Below are 19,650 nucleotides of genomic sequence, written 5' to 3' on the forward strand. Positions count from 1 at the left end.
TACCAAATTCCAAAGGTTTATCATCAGTTTTATATTCATTATTTCCATAGTATCTCAACAGAAATTGTTTACACTAGGAACATTAGGCTGACCTTTTCCATAATTATTAACAATGTCATAGTAAATACAAGGGGATACTGTGTCCGTATGGAAACAAACAGTTTCAATAATAAGAGTATCAATAACTTACTTTAGCATCCTAAAACAAGACATGTCATGCAGCAGAAAAAAAGGCAGATAACAGTTAAGGCAACCAACAAATTATTTTTCAACTCTTTGTAAATATTTATTAGAAAAAAGTTGTCAGTAAAATACATAATGAAACACTTCAAATCTTGCAAATAACATCCAAACATTGTCTCTCTCTCAACCTTGACTATGTAGCACAAAATGATCAAGTTTAGTATCCTTATTCATGTATAAGGTGATTCAGCAGAGAAGGAACAAGCTCTGATACTTTAAAGGTAACTTCATTTAAAAGTCAGTCAGAGCTTGGAACAGGCCTCCTCTGAACACTTTTAGATGGCTTCCAAAATCCAGCAGCAAGTAAGAAATTGCAAGAAAAAGGCAAATTAAATCTGGAAACAAGATACTTGGTGTATTAAAGATGTAGTGATGGCTTGTTTTTTTTTCCCTCACTGATGCAATACTTAAACATTCTTAGAACTGCAGTGACCTTGATAATGCCAGACAGGATAGCAGGATTAAAGATTTACATGTGTATTTTAACACAAATCCCCCAAAAGGAGACACTGATTGAAGAAATGGCTATGTAGCATTTTTAATATAACTTGTTCTATTATATTCCCAGATTACTTTGTTGCATTCATTTTAGAAGACACACATCTCCTCTATCCACCAACCTAAGGGTTTTACTCAAGAAATCCTACATTGCTAACTAACTATGGCAACAGAACTTAGGGTATTCTAACAGAACATACCTTCTCAAGCATTTTAGGGTCTTGAAAATATTTGTAATAGATCCACTTTTCAGTTTTAAATTGATTAGACACCAGTGGACACTTGAGTTACTGAGGGGTGAAACGGTATTTACAAAATTGCCTCAAAACAAACTTCTCAATAGCTATGAAGAAATACAGAGCATTGCTGCTGCTGCCTTTAGAGCAGTTTAGTATTGTTGTCTCCACTGCCAATTCAAAGTCATAGGTGATTTTCAGCAGGCATATACTTAAATGACTAAATTTCTTCAAGTAAATCAAGGTCATTGGCTAACAACTGAAAGCAACCTATTTCAAGGACATTGGCTACTTGTCCACAGATATCTCACCCATAAAAGACAGTAATATTTTAAATTTTTTAATACTACAGCAGTAACCTTGAAGCAGTCATGCCTTCTTATAGGCTCATCAACAATATAATCCCAAGGAACACCTAAAGGGTAATGTGTTTTGCTAGAGGAATAATTTCATCAATTATGACTTTTAAGAAACAAACAGAGTGAATTATATTATGTTTTGTTCACATTATTTGTTTTAGTAAGTGTCAAACATCTCATCCAATTCTTATGGAAAATGTTCTGCAGTATTATACACTACCTGCAGCTCAAAATCACCCAAGGCAAACAATGCAAATTTGAAATATCAGAACACAGATGAGGAAAAAAGTCATTCACATGAGACAAAAGTGCATGCAATACTTTATTTCAAACATGCCAGAAAAGCCAATTCATTACCTAGTCATTTAGAAGCAAGCAGCTGTATACAGATAACAAGAAAAACAGCATCTCATTACAGCTCAATGCACAGCATTTTAAGCCAACAGGCATGAAATAATGCAGGCTAAAGCAGCATTAACCAGACATCCAAACACATTGTTAATGGCTTACAGAAAAAAAGGCAAACTTGGAAATGGAAAACCACTCCTATGATCTTGTTTTCTAAGATTCCAGAATGCTGCAAATCCAATCCAAATCTTTTGTCTAATCCCCTAAATCTCCCATTTTTATGTCAGTTTAACATTTGGAAGGTAGTGCATTACCACATATAGAACTACTGTTCGTGGTTAATCTCAGTAACCACTTCCTTGTTAATTACACTAAAACAATTTTCAAAACCAGCATTGGTTTTAGGTTACAAATAGAGGATGCAATACATGCCCTCTCACTCTGCCCACTTTTCAATGGAATGCACTTATGTGCAGTGGCAGTTCTCGGATACACAAGGCAGCCTGCACTTAAATCTGGAAATGCCAATTTAAGAAGATATATTTCAAGTATACTGTTAATGGACTTAGATCTTTCCAACCCTAACCATTAATGGTTGGACTCAGTGATCTTAGAGGTCTTTTCCAACTTTGATGATTCTATGATTCTATTATTCATTTGTAAAGCAATGATCTTATTCTCACCTTCAGTGGCAGCAACCGTTCAACTACTCACAAGAGTGTTTTGAACATTTAAATACAAATGTTCTAGGTTCAAATTTATCTAAGTCATTCTCTTTGACCTAATCAATTCTGCCTTTCTCCTCTTTGTAAAGTCAGTCACACTATTGTGCCAGTCTTCAGAAAAGAGTATTGGTATTTGCATCTTTGCGATAACGGTCTGTGTAGAACTGTGTATAACACCATGTAATACTTGTGTGTATACACATTTCACATGATACTACTCCTTCACTGGTTTCTCTGTTAAGTATGAACCTCACCAACAGGTTTTAAGTGTATGTCTAAATACCACCACAACCTATCTGAAAGATAAACGCAGGTTGAGTAATGTTACAGTAAGGTGTTACAGTATATAGATGTTTAGCTCAGAAAATGCTACAGAACTTTTAAGCATAAGACTTCAAGCTTACACACAATAAAAAAGTTAAACCATATGCCAACAAGCACAAGTTTTGTTGAAATGAGACATGAAAAGACAACACTGTAAAACAGAGGGGGAAGAGGAAAGTACAACAGCAGAGAATGGTTGTGGCATTCTATTAGATTCAAGATGACTGGATTCAGCAAGCTGATGATAATGTTCTGTCATGAGTAAGTCACAGGTCTATCTCCTCTGAAACTCTGCATGCATGATGAATGAAGCCATTTAGTACACTGGTACATTAAAGTATTCATGTCGTGGCTACAAAAGAAACGTACATATTCTTATACATAATAAAACGGTGAACAGATATGCAAGAAAACAAAAGTATTATCTCATTATTGTATCTCTGACATTAAAAGGACATTTGATACAGAAATACAATATTGCATTTTTGGCTACTCTAAATTTCCTGAGGGGAGAACCGTCATTTTACCCCCCTCTAATTTGCATGCTGGGTCCAACAACACACAGAACAAGTTCACATCATAGTTACTGTATAACATAAGCTCAGAGTTTCTTCTCAGTCAGAAAATGTTTGAAGCAGAAAGACTGCTCAAGAGATGGATCACTCTCTCTATTATTTGCACAATTCTTGTCTCTATGGAGACATCAACTGTTGGCCTCTGTCAGAGACAGGCACTGGGCTAAGTGACATCTGACATCACCCACCACAGCTGCTCCAATAAACACACCTTTAGAGGCACCAGGCCTCTCAAACATGGCTGTGAGCAGCACCATGCCAGGGCAGTACAGCTGTGGCACTACTGGTGACAAAGAATACATTTTATAGAAACAGTGTCTGTTTTAAAAACAGGAGGTGTCTGATACACCTCTCACAGCAGGCAAAGTTCTCTTTGCTTTTGAATTATGCTGCTGAATTCAATACACTCTTGTATGATTAGCATACAATGTTAGTACACAATTTGGTGAAAGATGAGCTAGAAATAAAGCAACACTCAGTTTTCTGTATTAAAAATCAGTGCCCTGAAGACAGATGAGGACATTTTTAATGCAGTAATAGCAATTTAGGAGTATCAGCCCCACATATGCCCATTACACATCTTCTGAGAAGAAAACAAAACACACAAAACTCAACTCTCATATTAGTTACCATCTTTCATGTGCCCATTATAATCTTCAATCTATTTCAGTATTCCACTCCTCAGAATTACAGAAGTCTTACAACAGAACTGAGAAAGTTCCCATGACTTCTAAACCTGTCTCCTCTGTTTATTCACGTCAGTTAACTCACATGTTCAAGCTTGTGTATTTTTAAATTCTAATCTCAAATTACAAAAAAGAGCACAACAAAAATATCCTAGGAGTTTTACAATATTTATACTGCTTTTCAGTATCAGTAATCCGAAGATTATCCCACAGTAGTTAGAATTATTCTGACCAAACTAACTACAAATCCAGTAGTTCAAAAAATAACAGCACCTATATAACTCATATAACTCAGTGACAGTTGCAAATAAGTTCTAGTCTGCTGTGCTTTTCGGTAGAATTCAAAGGAATCTGGTATATAATACAGAATTACAAAGGTGAATTTTAACTCTTAAAACCTCTCATACTGCACAAGTCAGAATTGTCAGCCCACATTAAAAACAAAATGCTGAGGCATATTCCTAACTGGAAAAGGAATTGCATGACAGTAGTGTACTCCTCAAGGAGTAGAAGTTTTGACTAAAACCAAGAAAGTACTAACTTTAGAACTCCTGGAGCCTCCACAGACAACAGACTACCAGAGAGATTCTTACAGAAAACGTTGCTTTACAGAAAACACTTCTTTACTTACATTGCTGGCATGATATAGATCCATGAAGACAACTGAAAAACAGGCATATTGTAACACTCTAAAATGCCCAATTTTTACCTGGAAATATATGTACACATGTGATTCCCCTCCTCCTTGAAAATAACACTTATGTCTTCCAGTGTTTCACCCTTGGAAACCTGGAGCCATCAGTGTCTTCACTGAAATGCCTATCAAATCTCAGAACATATTTAATTTTACATTAGTTCTCTGGACAGAAAGAAGAAGGAGAGCAGTTCATTTTCTAGCAGTCTTATGAGGCTGATTATAATCCGCTGCTGTTGTGTTCAAAGATTATCCCAGGCTGCACACATTCTTTAGCACACTCTTTGGCCCAGAAACAGTGATCATGTCCCCTTTTACATAACTGGTATCAACTAATAAGGACATGGAAGTGTTCATTTCATGTTTATCTACTTGTTACCTTTTCAGTACTTTCTAAAATTCTACTCTCCCACACAGTCCTGGGGTATTCCCCACCCTGTTTGTATTTTCAGTGTTTTATAACTTGAGGAATTCACTGTCTTTGCCATGAAAAACATGGTACAGAAAATTATATGATTGACTCAAGTCACTATGAAATCAGTGCCTCATCTTGACAGAAACTTCTTATCTACTGATAAAGCAAGATAGATTGTCAGAAAACAACAGGACAAAAGTGGTTATTTGGCTCCTGGCAGCTTTTTAGTTTACAGGACATGTAAACACCACCTGCAACTAGACTAGATAAACAAACTTTGTAGAGGTGAAGCTAAAGGATTAAATGGAAGGCAACAAGTAACAGAGATATGAAGGATAACACAGCAATAATGAGAAGGAAAACACTGCAGTTTCAGGGAGACCTCTGTACCCCACCAAGGACGTCTTGGACCATTCCACACAGAGGGCCTGGCACTATGGGCAGCCTGACAAACAACTGAAAGGAAAATAAAGTTTAGACAAATTGTTTGCCATCAGAGAACTAGTTTCAAGTTTCAACTGACTTTTTCCTTTTTTTGGTGTTCCTTGCTACACTGTCTCCAGAGCAGTTGGCCTGCTGGTCTGAAGACCAGAATAGACAAAGTGGGTAAGGGACAAATGTCAAATTCCACAACCAGTATCTATGCTACCTTGCCTTCCTTTGGTGGGACTGGGCAGACCTCAGGGATATGCTTCACAGGCTCAGATGTTGTCTAAGATAACAATCTAGATCTAATGAGTTTATAAATTAGTTGAAGAGGCAATGGTGTCCTTACAGCACAATACACAATGGCAAACTAACATGAAATATTACCTCTGAAAAATCATCACTTATTTAAAAATGTGAATGTAAACTATTTATCTGACTTTAACACATAGGTCTTAAATCCCAGTTCTGCCAAAGCAGTAACAGCTCTACAATACAGGCTGCACATTGCAATTCCTCAATGTTTTAAAGTTACTAGAATTCATCTTTTTCAAACTGACATCTGTGTTTACAACTCATTTTAAAAAGCTAATAATACTCTCTGAAATTGCCAGTCTGAGTCATTAGAGATTTTTAAATTAGAAAAATGGTAGAGTTGATTTGAGTAAACAGAACTATTCAGTCAGTCCAACTCAACTGATATTTTCTCAGCCAACTTTGTCATGACCCAATCTAATTAAAAATCATAACCAAAATCAAATTAGAAGGGGCTTCATTTAATCCAGTCCTCCAAACAGCATACTTATAACTTTCCTGAGAAATATTCAATCTGTTAAAAGCATCCAGTGATGCCTTTTTACTGTGCCCCAGGCAATCTACTTAAATGCTATATTATCATCACTACTGCAAAATTTGCCTAACATCTATTTTGAAATTATTTCCTTGCTGCAATTTAAGGTATTTTAAGTCTGTAGTGGACAAGAAAACACTTACATCCTCAGACAAGAGAGAGATAAATTATTTATGCCTACACCAAACTGTCTTAAGTTTAGTGTTTTGCAGTGCTGCCATTTTACTGACAACATCTCATGGCAGTGAGACTTCATGAATACTTGGCATAACTTCTTTTTCAGGGAATATTTAGGTTATTGTTTTAACTTATTTCCCATTAAACCCAGGACAAAGCCTATGAAGGCAAGCCATGTTAAACTGCAGAAAAAATTGTAACTGCTACCTTTCGATAAAGACCTGGCTTCCCCCCTCACCCGAGCATTTAAAAAACCCTAGCAAGAACAAGAAGATGCAGGACCATGGAGCATACGGAAGTTTTCAAAGAATTCTACAGGAACAGGCTGTGGGAAAGTGGGGGGATGAGGGCTTCTATTTAGAAACATGAACTTCTTACAGCAGGAAAAGATTAACATTTAACAAGCCCTTCTTTAGCAATGCTTCAGAAGCACTTACTTTTACACTCTACTTCTGAATCTTTTTTAGGAAATATTTCTAATGAAAGGCTGCTTTAGGAAATTGATGCTGTTTACTTGCTCTTTCAAGAATTTCAAAATAGTGGAGTATCTGTTTCCTAATCTGTGGTTAGCCAGCTATTTAATAACTCCAATTAGATAGAAGGGTTTGGGTTGGAAGGGATCTTTTAGATCTAGTTCGAAACCTCTTGCCATGGGCAGGGACACCTTCCACTATACCAGGTTGTTTAGTACCCCATCCAGCCTGACCTTGAATACATCCAGAGATGGAACATTGGGAAAATTCTATTTTACTTTTAAAGGAGAACAAAGTGTTTTCTCAGAGAACCTAGAAACACCCATAAGGTTTTGAACATCTTCAAAGACAAGTATTAACTATGGTGCTCTTCAAAAACAAAAAACTATCCTATATCAATAACAACTCCAAATTAAGATCTTGTCTGCAGCTTCCTATACAGACAAAAAAAAAAATCTTCAAAACTGGTGTAAATTTGTCAACACAATTCTCAACTAGAGTCTTAAACAGCAACAGTTATCACGCAAGGGTTATTCAGCAGAACATCCTAGCATATGCACACCCTTTGGCTTTAAAACATCACCTCAACACACCAGAGCAGATACGACATAAGATCAGCAGTGGCCTTCCTGCCTCCCTGCCAAAAGCAGAAGTAAAAATATCAGTGGAAACTTCATGTACTGTAACTGGATAATAGTGGGTTGGTTCTTCCTGCTTCTGAGCTGCTATTCTGATCTGCTGGATCAGGGGTGATAATCGCTCTGGGAGGCTGTGCTCCGTACGTGCCAATCAGCTGCTACGCAGTGAGCTATGAAGAATCAACAGCCTAACCCTTCAGGACAAGGATGGTTCCCAGAATCCACCAGAGGCTCCTCTCTGCCATCATAAAAACACAAACGCTTTAAGCACATACTGTGGCTGAATACTCTGTATTGTGAAATTAGAGCCACAATCATTAAAGATCACAGCGTTCTCTAGCAGATAATCCCACAGTGTCTGTATGTTTGGCAAACTGCCAAACCACGCACATAAGGATTCAGTAATGTTTGCTTCCAGCACTGCAGATACTGGTTTGCACTACTTAGTCTCCGTTACTTAAGAAAGCATTTCTTAAACTGCAGGGCTGTACCTTTGAAGGGATGACCACATATACTGCTGCAACAAGCCACGTCACATCCAATATCATTCGGCTTCCATGGCAATGGCATTTAAGCATTTCCCTTCCTTCCTGGTCCTGCAGCACTTTGCCTTCTTATAATTGTTTGGACAGATGTTTGCAGCACGAGTTGTAAACATGGAAAAGAAAAGCTGCTGACTATATATTTTTAGACATGAGCAATTTAAATTGGATCAGTTTAAATGGATCTGAAATCCAGTTCTAGAATGGTCATATAAATAGTTATTCTGGCACAAAGGAAAGAGGGAAAGGAGAACCGAAAACTCCTTAAGTCAACGCTGCTGCTAAAGCTCCTTGCTACACTCCTATGACTCAGGCCAAAAGCAGGGGTGGAGCATCAGACAGGTAAATTAGAATTCACCTATGCTGGCTGACTTGGGGGTTCACAGCAGACATTGAGTCAGGACAAGAGATGCGTGGAACAGTGGCTTTTTAAAACACTTAGATACTGGAATTTTTAAAAATAAGATGTAATTTAAGTTACACTACTAGCTTTAGCAAAAGTCCTGGACTGCAAAAGCAGCTGCCTTTTACTTCCCTTTTCAATGCCACTGCTTTCTTCCTCCCGGCACTTCCCTCATGCTGCCCTACATGTGTTCAAATTTTAGCAAACAAACTGGGAGCCACATAACCACAGGGCAAGTGGATCAATACAACACAAAGATGGCAGTAGGAACGGATCTGGTCTTCTCAACAAGAGTTACTGCCAGCATGGTTTTGGGTGATGAGGAAACTGCACCCTGACTTCACTACCTGTGAGTTGTTCTCAATAAAACCCAAAGTTCTACACAGCAGAACTTAAATGTTCAATATAAAGATTTCACCTAGTCTAGATGTGTACCATATAAGTTTTTCAATATTATACAAGGCTTACCTTAAACTTCCCCAAATTCTGTATGCAGCTGACTACTTCTGAATACGTGGATTATTACAACTGCCACACAACACATGTAGAACTTGACACCCTCGTTTACTAGCAAATTTCTCTGAAACAGCTCTCAAAAACTCCACATTCTAGTCATTCATAAACACTGCTTGTTTATGCCTCAGAGACTAACAAGGATTAAGTAATTTGAAGATGTATAACCTATCAGTTAAATATCAGGTTAATCCAAGCACCAAAGCTATGAGTCAAACTCCTCCCCTTGTCCAAAGACAACCTCCTTTACCTCAAGAGATCTTTCTTTAAGACAGATGATCTTCATTCCTCTATACAAGCTGCAGTTCCTTATGGCAGGCAAACTATCCCCCATCTCTTGTTATGTGTAACATTTATCTGTCCTCTCCACTTACCCCAGCAGACACCATCTCCATTTCTCCACATTCTGAGGAGTCATAATAACCTAGTCAATTAGCTCTGAACAGAGCGACTACTCCTTCACTCCTGCCAGAGAACAGTACAGGCCAAGAAGTAACATCTCATGAGCATCAGATAATGCCACTGTGTTTAGCTTAGTGGGGACAAAAGCACAATTCTTCAACTCTGAGCCCATACATAGAATTCATCTGGGACACAGTCTAGGCAAGTAAACTGGAGTCACACAGAATTCTCTAAGCCTGAGCTTGTATGTGCTAGAATTGGTCTTTGTAGCCATCTAAGACAACAACAATAGAAAGATTAAGACTCATAAGTAAAAGCTCTGTTCTTAGCACAGGCTCCAAACAACACAGATAACTTTTTAAGTTTTTAATCACAAGAAAAGTTTTACAGTTGCAGTATTAATACTAACCTCACCATGAGAATCACACTGTTTGTACATGAATTTATCGTGAAGAGGAGAGAAAAAGGAATAAACATGGGGGGAAATGTGGAAAGTATCCAGCTTGAGCATTTAGTTTTTTCCTAGTTGTTTTAGGATATGTCCAAGCTCATATAATTCTGTTTTCAACAAATGACTTGTTGGCTGCTCTAGTTCTACAGGTCCAATCAAAAGCAGATTATTGGCTACTCCCCACTTCCAAACACAGATCAATGGCTGTATCACATACTAGGAAACTCTTAAATGGTAAAAACACCCATATACCAACACTGAATTTGATTTTGAACATGTAACATATATTTTTGTGTACTATAATTATTTTCTTTTAACTAGAAACTAAATCCTGACATTTATAAAGTGGTGTATGAAATTAGATCTATTACCGCAGTTCCGCATTACAAAAGCTATTTTGTTTACTCAACTACTTGTTTATCATTATATCAAATAAGCAGCAGACTAATTAAGTTTTCACCAGCAAATCATTTTCATGTGTTTTGAACTTGCCTTATGCAAAATAAAATCTTACCTTTATTAGTAGGACTGCCACAATGTATTCCACTTACGCTTTGGATAAAAATATGTTGCAATGCACTATGTATGCAAATAAGCTTTGTTCTGTCATGCAGCATCCGGCACTTGATATACAATCAATTGCAGCAGCACCCAGTCTTTTTAGGGCCCATTTTCTTTGCATAGCAGATGTAAACAGCTCATTTTCCAATAAATACATGTTTACATGGGCTGATTGTAAGTAAACAAAGCCAAACATCTGTTTAGGCATTAGTTTTGGTATCCATTTCTCTAACTTGCATTATCCCACTTAATTATTAACACCAAAGAAAGCCAGTAGAAGTCAGACACTTCAAGTTGATGCGGTTAGTACATGAAAGGAAAATAAAAGGAAACACTCAAAGCACTCTTCAAAGACCATCATGCAAGTGTTGCAGAAAGTTAAGCCCATCACCCATTTTCTGTTTACCCCTGCAAGGACTTAATTACACGTGCAGCAGTTTTTGCATAGCACCCATTTAATCCATGCCACCAAAATGGTAAACTTGGTAGTTACCAATCATTTAGATGGGGGTCAAAAAGGCTAACGCCTTAGAATGCTCTTAATCATAAGATATCCTCAGACAAACCTCCCCAGTCTTCATTCTGGCTCTACAAACACAAAATCAAGCAGCAATGAAAATATAATACCAACTACTAAATAAAAAAAAAAAAGAAAACAAACAAACAAACAAACAAAACCCCAACATCCACCAATCATGTACAGCTTATTTCCATTTACAATAAGACTTAGAAATATTCTAAACTATATACAAAAATTCAGTTATTACACTCAAATCTGTTTCACTTATTGTTATTCTTTAAGTTAATAAAATTTTAAGTCTTCCTAAAGGTCCACTGCTAAGAAAGCAAACAGAAATGCATCAGTAGAAAACATCTGTTCAAAGACTCCAAGGAGATGCATTAAAAAACCTCTTAAGTTTATTTTTCATTTCTCAACCAGATAAAGGATACCAGTACCTTAAAAGAATAAGTTGTAGAGAGTTGTTTAGAAAGCTTCACTTGTGCTTGAAAGAATATTAATTCAAAGACTTTTTTGTAAAGGTAACTTAAGATCAGTTGTTCATTATTATAACAGATTGAGAGCATAATAGAATAGGATGCTACAAAATTTACATATATTTAATTCAGTGATTAACTGTCACACAGTATTATTACTAACATTGATATTAAATAATACTTGTTCCATGAAGAAAAATAAGTATCATTCAACATATCTACCTACTGTCCTTGAAGTAATTTAAACAATTTAATTCAAGAGCTACAAAATCATGTTTATTAAGTCACATTGCTGAGCAGTCACCTTCATGTAGTAATGCTTAGAGCAAAAAGCTGGACATTTTCATTTTCTTCAATCCATCTGTTAATCAAACAGTTTTCTCAAAGAACTGGGAACAGTAGGTCTTCTCAGACTTTTTTTGCTTTTTAATATCAAATTTTCAGTGTAAAATTTAATATATATACTTTCATTGTATCTTGATATCCATCACCAGAACTATTTCTGTTGCTAGACAACTTGGCAACAAAAAACATAGCTTCTCCCTTAAAAATAACAAATAAAAGCCCCAAAACACATTCCAGCAACGTGCCCGACATCATAAGACCACAAAGAAATGAGAATCTAAAACCAAACACAACAGAATGCCTCCGAGGGGCATTCTTATTCTTTTCACCTAATATTCTCTAGCACTCTACAACCATCCTCACAGGTAGTGAAAATTCTAGGAAAGGGTAGTAGCACTGCAACATGACACATCATCTCAGACACCAGGGTAAAAATGGAATTTTCTCCTCACAATCTCAAGATCCAAACATTAGCATTGCTCTTTTCAGCATCCTGCCACATCCAATGAACTTGTTCTATTAAAATGCAGATTAATGTGCACATTTAGAAAGCACCTAATTTTGAAGATAAGATACTCCTTACTGTCAAGCATCCTTCTGCAATTGTTCATTGAATTTGCTATGTTTATTGACGAGAAGCACGTGACTAAACTCCTGAAAACAGCTATGGCATATGGAGCAGTGCTAAAATTTTCATCATATCACCCTGACACAGTGCTTCTACTGCCAACAGCAGAAGAACATCTCTGGAGAGGAATCTATCAGTTCAGTGTACAGATAATAAATATGACCTAAACAGAATTATAATCTACGAAGAGTTTGGTGTGCTGTTAATATACCATCAACAGCTCTACAGGAATTGGTCATATCAATGAATGATCAAATTCCCAGGTAGGTTTGTGAATTGATCACAACAGAGAGGGTACTGAACAGTTATGAGACAGCAAGGACCTCCCTTACGCTAATTTGTCTTATTATTGAAACTTTCTAATGTTTCAATTTGTAAAGCTCAATGAATGCATATTTAACACTTATATGAAAGACTCCTTCCTCAACTTGTTGAGTCTTAAGAACTTCTAGTTTTTATTTATTCTGAGTTCTTTAATGTAATAAGATTAATCACATCTTACGTGCATACACACAAACAAAACAGCCCAAAAAAGGGAGAACATTATGGAGACAGATTTAGTAAAATGATATTTTTAAAGGTCTGAAGAAAAGCTGCTCAGGTGAAAAGTGGACTGCTTTCTATCATTTTCAATTAATAAAGATAAGGGTAGATTAAGATTTGACAACAGGTTTTTGGAAAGACAACTGGATTTCTAAAGCATTTAGAAACCACAGCCTGCAAATCTACGGTAAGTCCTAAACGTCATGACACATCCAGAAAAGCAAGAAACTTGACAAGGAACATTAAGACACTGAACTGCATTTTTCCAAAAAGAATCAAACAACTCACATACAAACCAGAAAAATATTCAAGTTACCAGGAATAAAAAATCATAAAAAGCAGATTGAGAATGGGAAGAGGTTGAAGCATGATACAGTAACTACCTGGATACTCAATGCTACATTTTCAAGAAGACACTTAAACCTGGAAAAATTAACTTCTCCTCCCCAGATTACTACTTTGGAAAAAGAGATACAGGTTCTACTATTCATTTTCTGGAATAATTCCTTTTTCTTTAAACATAAGAGTATGATTTGGTAAGTATTTGCAGGAAAGCCTACTTCAACAGCACAAGAAGGACAGTTCAAAAAGATCTATTAAAAATACGGAAATGTATCTGATATCAAGGTTTACAGAGCTGTCTGCTACAATTAAATCTACAGCTAGTTGTTACAGAGGGTTGTTCCTTGGAGCTGGATGCAGCACTCCAGGTGGGGTCTCATAAGAGCAGAGCAGAGGGGCAGAATCACACTCTTGACCTGCTGCCCACACTACTTTGGATGTAGCCCAGGACACGTTTGGCGTTCTGTTCCATGAGCGCACATTGCTGGCTCATGTCCAGCCTCTCATCCACCAGCACCCTCAAGTCCTTCTCAGCTGCTCTTTATCTGTTCACCCCCAGCCTGTATCAATACTGTGGGTTGCCCCAAACCAGGTACAGCACCTTGCACTTGGTCTTACTGAACTTCATGAGTTTCCCATGGGTCCACTTCTCAAGCTTGTCCAGGTCCCCCTGGATGGTATCCCATCTTTCAGGTGTCTACCACACCACTCAGCTTGGTGTCACCTACAAACTTATGAAGGGTGCACTCAATCCCTCTCTCTATGTCATTAATGAAGACATTAAACAGCACTAGTCCCATTACAGACCTCTGGGGAACCCCACTTGTCACTGACATTCACTGGGACACCAAGCCATTGACCACTACCCTCTGGCTGTAACTGTCCAACCACTTCTTTATCTACTGAACAGTCCACCCATCAAATAATGAACTAACAACATATCCCTTTCTCGTTCATAGTGCCTCTCAAAGGTCCCTATACGTATCTTCTAAAATACTACTGTAGATCATTGTCTGTGCTTAAAATCAAGCACATACAATCTAAAGAACTGACCAACCAAGCTGACTGCCTGAAGCTGAGGCAGAAGTTACACAAGAAGAGCAGAGAGAAATCATGGCAGGCAGCTCTCCATTATAATAAAGATTCCACTATTCATTCCTGTTTCACACTGAGCAAGACACAGGTATAGCCAAGGCAAATAATGCCACTGCCAACTTAAGAAGGCAGTCTATTTCAGTAGTCTATATTTAAGACATAACATTAAGTGAAAACTGGATTAATTGCATTAATTATGGTAAGTTTCTCAGGCAACTATTATGAAACAGCTGCTCACAAAGGATGTTTCCTAAAGCAGACAAAACCCCTTATACTCCCATCTACTGAAGGCTTAAATATCAGATTTTTTTTGTTACTGATAATACTAACATTATCGTATCTCAAGGACAACCTAATACCTACTATTACGCATACCTTCAAACACAGTTTCCAACCAGCACATTTCATCTCCAAGAAGAAAATTTTCATGGCACAAGCTGAAAACTCAATGAATTTTCATTTCCAAAGATGCTCATTCTAAAACCAAAGCTTAAATCTACACAGCAACCCTAAGCATCTAGCACAAGTCAGCCAACATGAACACCTTAAGCACCCTTCTGGACACAGGATGAGGCAAGGGCTTGAAACAGCAAAGAAAGTAAGGTTAACTGATAGCCTAGTTCTTATTCTTCATTTGGAAGGACTAGTAAATACTGCCTGAGGTCAAAATGCAAGAGCATAAGAAAAAAAAAAACATTCACATAGCTTTTAGATTTTTATTGCCAAAATAGTGATGGAAACAAGTGTGATTTGTTGACAGAACCATTGGCCTTTTTATTATGACGCTTCTAAAAATATATATATTTTTAAGTATTCAGATGTTCTGCAATCAACTACTAAAAAAATACATAAACACCCTACAAAAGAATAGCAGTGGACAAAAACAGGGATAATTTCCAAAACACTTTTATAAAATTTACATAGGATAATCAACAAAAGAATTTTCACTCAAAGCCAATGTTTAGGAACTTTTTCCTATTTCAAATGAAGATGAGTGATTCTGTATAGATTTACTTTAATATATATATATATGACTGCTTGTTTTAGATGTTAGAATTATTAACTCCTTGATTTTAGTGCTTTAGCACAGTAAATGACTACAAACTTCCAAGCACCACACTGAATTATTCAAACCATCAAATAAAACCACAGCAATTCGACTTTTGAGAGAAATAAATCAAATCCCCTCTTTTGCATAGAAGATCTATTGTTGGTACTTTCATGTCTTAAAAAATTTAAATATCATAAAATTCTGCACAGGGTTACCTTTTAGCTGTTCTATACACCACACGTGTGTATATACATATAAAAACATATGTAAGGCGTGCAACAACATACTGCACCTGCCAATTTTCTTCTCTCAGTATAATTGAGTTGTTCAGACAGGCAAAAACCACCTTTACAGCAGTGAAGGTGGGAATGGTTTAAAAAGTTAGTGTGTTTCAGTCACACAAACTCCACCAGTTAGCAAGTGGACCACACAGCATCAAGAACTTAATGACAAACTGAAGTAGGTGCTCAGGCACAGAAGTACATCCCGGAAAACCACCACAGAAAATACAAGTAGCCAAGGCTATTAAGAACTGATTCACTACTCAGCAATTTGGGCCTCCACGTATTTCCTTTCAACATCACACAAGTAGCCACTTAATGTATTTGTAATGATTTTCCTTTGTCTAAGTATTCTGTACAGCTCTTCATCTGTAATATAGTTCATATTTTAATGTATGTGGCATTACTAATTAATAATGTTGTGCATTCAGCACTGATTAATATATATATTTGGCAATATGAGTATTCAAGGCCAAATAAAAGTCACTTTGCCCATAATTAAAATCTGACATGGTCAAAACCAAACTCATGACAACCCTGCTAGAAATATGTTTTGCATTTAGAATCACAGCATGTTTCCTTCTGGTAGTTTTGAAGTATTCTGGGAAGCAGACACTAACTGAAAGTACCAGAAAGTCTCCAGATGTGACCAGCTGTTATTTTAACAACTCTCTTCATCAAACTCAGCATGCACATAGCAGCAGTTGATACAAAACCAAACTTCTGCAGAAAGAGTCCAAATGTATTGGAAGCTCAATATAAATATGACCCCAGACTTTTACAGGGCTTATAAACTAAAAACCAGACTTATGGAGTAGTTTTAGAATTGATCAACAGTGAATATAACTAAGAATAAAAAAATATGGAAGTCCGACATAGGACTACTATGGTGCTGTGATAAACTGTTACATTCCAATTAGTAAGAAATTATTTAATAAATCTTGAAAACAGGAAATCTCCCAGAGATGAGGAAGCCAGGGTAAAACTATCAGGGTAAGGGAAAAGTAGTATTTCCTTTTGAACAAAATTTTTAACTTGAAGTAATATCAATATTAAATTATATTCTCTGTAAAAACTGAATGTTAGTTGCTTGGATAGAAAATCAGTAATGAATTCCTAGAAGTAGAATGCATTTTTGCTTTAGAAGAGTGCTACAAAAATGGTGAAAATAAAATTCAAGACCAGTAAGAATGAGAAAGAATACAGTAATTCTATAATTAACTGCATTTACAGGAAATAGACTGGAATACACAGCTAATCTGTTATATCTGCTTTCATATAAAGAGCAAAAGATTTTAAGAGAATAAACAGATTATTTTTCTCCCCTCTTTGTAAAGTGCAACAGGACTTCTGGTTAAGATAATTCTTCTAAAAGTAAAGAAGAGCTTAACAAAAATTGAATTAGAACACAAAAAGTGCATGTATTTCCTTTCTAGAAAAATAGGGTGGCAAATCTGTGTGCAATGGTTGACCTTGTCCCTGACACTAAGCAGTTGTTGACAAACAAGAACTTTAATGTGCAGCAGATCTGCCTGCACTGTGAAAGGATTACAAACACAACTACAAGAGTAAAGAATGTTTCCCCATCCTATTAATACTACGCTCAACAAAGATTAACAAGTGAAACACAGAATGCTTATAAAAGAATTAAGCAATTAACTCATAGAACAAAATAGCAAATTGAAGGTTTGCATTGGGGGAAAAAATTAGAGCAGCTTAGATCAATATCAAATCTGAGCAGTGAACCTCAGTACATTTAAAAAAATTAAGGTTCATCATGCCTGTTAAACCATATGTTCCACTGATTTGCACACAAGGCTGATGATTTCCCCAGTACACCAGTACTTTGTGACTTTCATTTAGATATTCAAGAACCTTAACACTGACCACAATTCAGTAAGAAAAAAAAACAACAAAACGAACACAAAGTAACAAGCATAGGATGGAGAAACGCCACTAAGTTTTTCTATACCAATGAACTCCTTCACGTCAGAAGTTTTTAAAAGAATCCTAGAGCTGCAATCTTTCTTCTACAGTAGTAATAAAAAACAAAAGCATTCAAAGTGAAAAAACAATGTTCTTATACTTTATTCTGTATGTTTCTATGGCACTACTATTACTGCTTTGTCAACACAGAAGTTCTCCAGAGTAAGCAAACTATAGCAGAAAAGCAGGTCTAAGAACTAATAAGAACTATACCTGAATGAGTCTCAAAGAAGAGAGTCTACCTTCTGGATTTCAGCAATGAAACAGTAAAGAAGTGAACATGCATCAGGTATGAACAGAAAAACTAATGATTAATTAATAAAAGGAAGAAATGAAAGACACACGAACAACACTTAGTTAAACCAACATGAACTACAATTACCTAAGTATAAACATAAAATAGCCACTTGCAGTTACTAGCAGAACACAAAGTCACAGTGGGTTAAAACATACACGTGCCAAACAAAACAAAAAGAGCAAGATAACATCATCCTATTGCACAATTAGGACAACTAACTGGAAACTACATGCTAAGCATGCTAAAAAGTACCTTCTACAAGCTTAGAGAAACAGGAGCTTTTTTAGGTCACAGCCTACCATGCTGACATTTTGGCCAGAGAAGCTGAATTTGCTTACCTCCTGTAAAAGATCTGCTTGTTCAATGGCTTTAAGAACATTTTTCTTGGAAGTCTCCTGAACTTCCCCTCCTAAAAGGAACTCATCCAGAATGAAATAGGCTTTTTCAAAATTGAAGATGATATCAAGTTCACATACCTAAAAAGAACATCAAGTATTACTGCAAAGCGGGAGGATACTCTCACTTGAGGTACATCCTCTCACAAAACTTAACTTGTTCATAGCTTCACCAAACTTCACCAAATCATTACCTAAGGCTATAGCCTTGTACAAAATGGGGCAATAATAAAAATCAGTCCTTGGAGGGGAAAAAAAAAATAAAATTTTTTGCTTGAGTTAGAAACAGTTACAGCAACCTCTGAAAAACACTTCCATCATTGTTAAAAAGGGTTCAATTCATAACCATCTGTATTATGTGGCTCTTCAAGAGGCAAGAGAATATCCCTATAAAAGTTGTCTTCTTGATTGTAGTATCTAAAGGCAGGCCACGCAATCTTACAGAAAAATGTGAAGACAATAATCTCAAATTTTTTACTCATCCTGTGCATTCCCTAGTCAGAAGGACTAGGAAGGCAGAAGAACAAGTAGCAGTTTTTCTACAAGTCTCCATGTATAGTACAACAGTTTTTCTGTGTTTGCTGTTTGGGTAAGCAGATGTCTGTGTTGTCTTTCCTTACCGTTCCTGCTACTTCACAACCAACTGCCTCCTTTGGAAGCAGATGTAAGAAGTGCTCACACACTAGAGCAGTGCCAGAAGGAAAGCTGCCTAAACAGAAAGCTAAGAATAAGATTTTATCTGACCTCAAGTGAAACTACTATGAAATGAAATAAATACAGGCAATTACCACCAGATTAATAACAGCTCTTCTCCCAAATCCATAATTTAATTCCATATTTTAACAGTTATATAGGCAACCATCAGTTTGGCCAAGCAAGCCACATAAAATGTGTTTGTCAGATGCATCTTTTCAACAACTAGTTGGTTATGTTTTTATAAAAGTCCTGTGGGCATAAAACAAAATGACAAAACATAAAGAAACTAACTCACACTGCCAAAATACTTGTCAAGAAGTTCTACATAGCGATGAATTATTTCCAGAGTTATTAGTTCGTTGTCCTGATCTTCAATAGCACAGCAGAAATAGAGACTTGCATATCTGTAAAACAAAATAATCCTGATGTGAGCATAGGAGCATGAGCAAAATGAA

The 19,650-nt window shown here is 36.5% G+C and overlaps 1 protein-coding gene across 7 annotated transcripts in view; it reads right to left on the reverse strand.

Annotated features, from left to right (window-relative positions):
• Positions 1–19,650, reverse strand: part of AP1S2 (adaptor related protein complex 1 sigma 2 subunit) — a 31,067-nt gene that overhangs the window by 2,665 nt on the left and 8,752 nt on the right. For 2 of the 7 annotated variants that reach the window (XR_001874277.1, XR_001874280.1), the window contains exons 3-5: positions 19,491–19,599; positions 18,443–18,580; positions 11,033–11,127 (exon numbers count right to left, since the gene is read on the reverse strand). Coding sequence is in view for 3 of the 7 variants with exons in the window: in XM_017812246.1 (XP_017667735.1) it covers positions 3,050–3,085; positions 18,443–18,580; positions 19,491–19,599 (283 nt within the window). In the remaining 4 variants the exon portion in view is untranslated. Of the gene's footprint in view, positions 1–190; positions 200–1,645; positions 3,086–11,032; positions 11,128–18,442; positions 18,581–19,490; positions 19,600–19,650 lie in introns of those variants that run through there. The other 5 variants (XR_001874278.1, XR_001874279.1, XM_017812247.1 and 2 more) reach the window with 5 other exon arrangements.

Source organism: Lepidothrix coronata, unplaced genomic scaffold (genome assembly GCF_001604755.1).
Source record: "Lepidothrix coronata isolate B3197 unplaced genomic scaffold, Lepidothrix_coronata-1.0 Scaffold35, whole genome shotgun sequence".
NCBI lineage: Eukaryota > Metazoa > Chordata > Aves > Passeriformes > Pipridae > Lepidothrix > Lepidothrix coronata.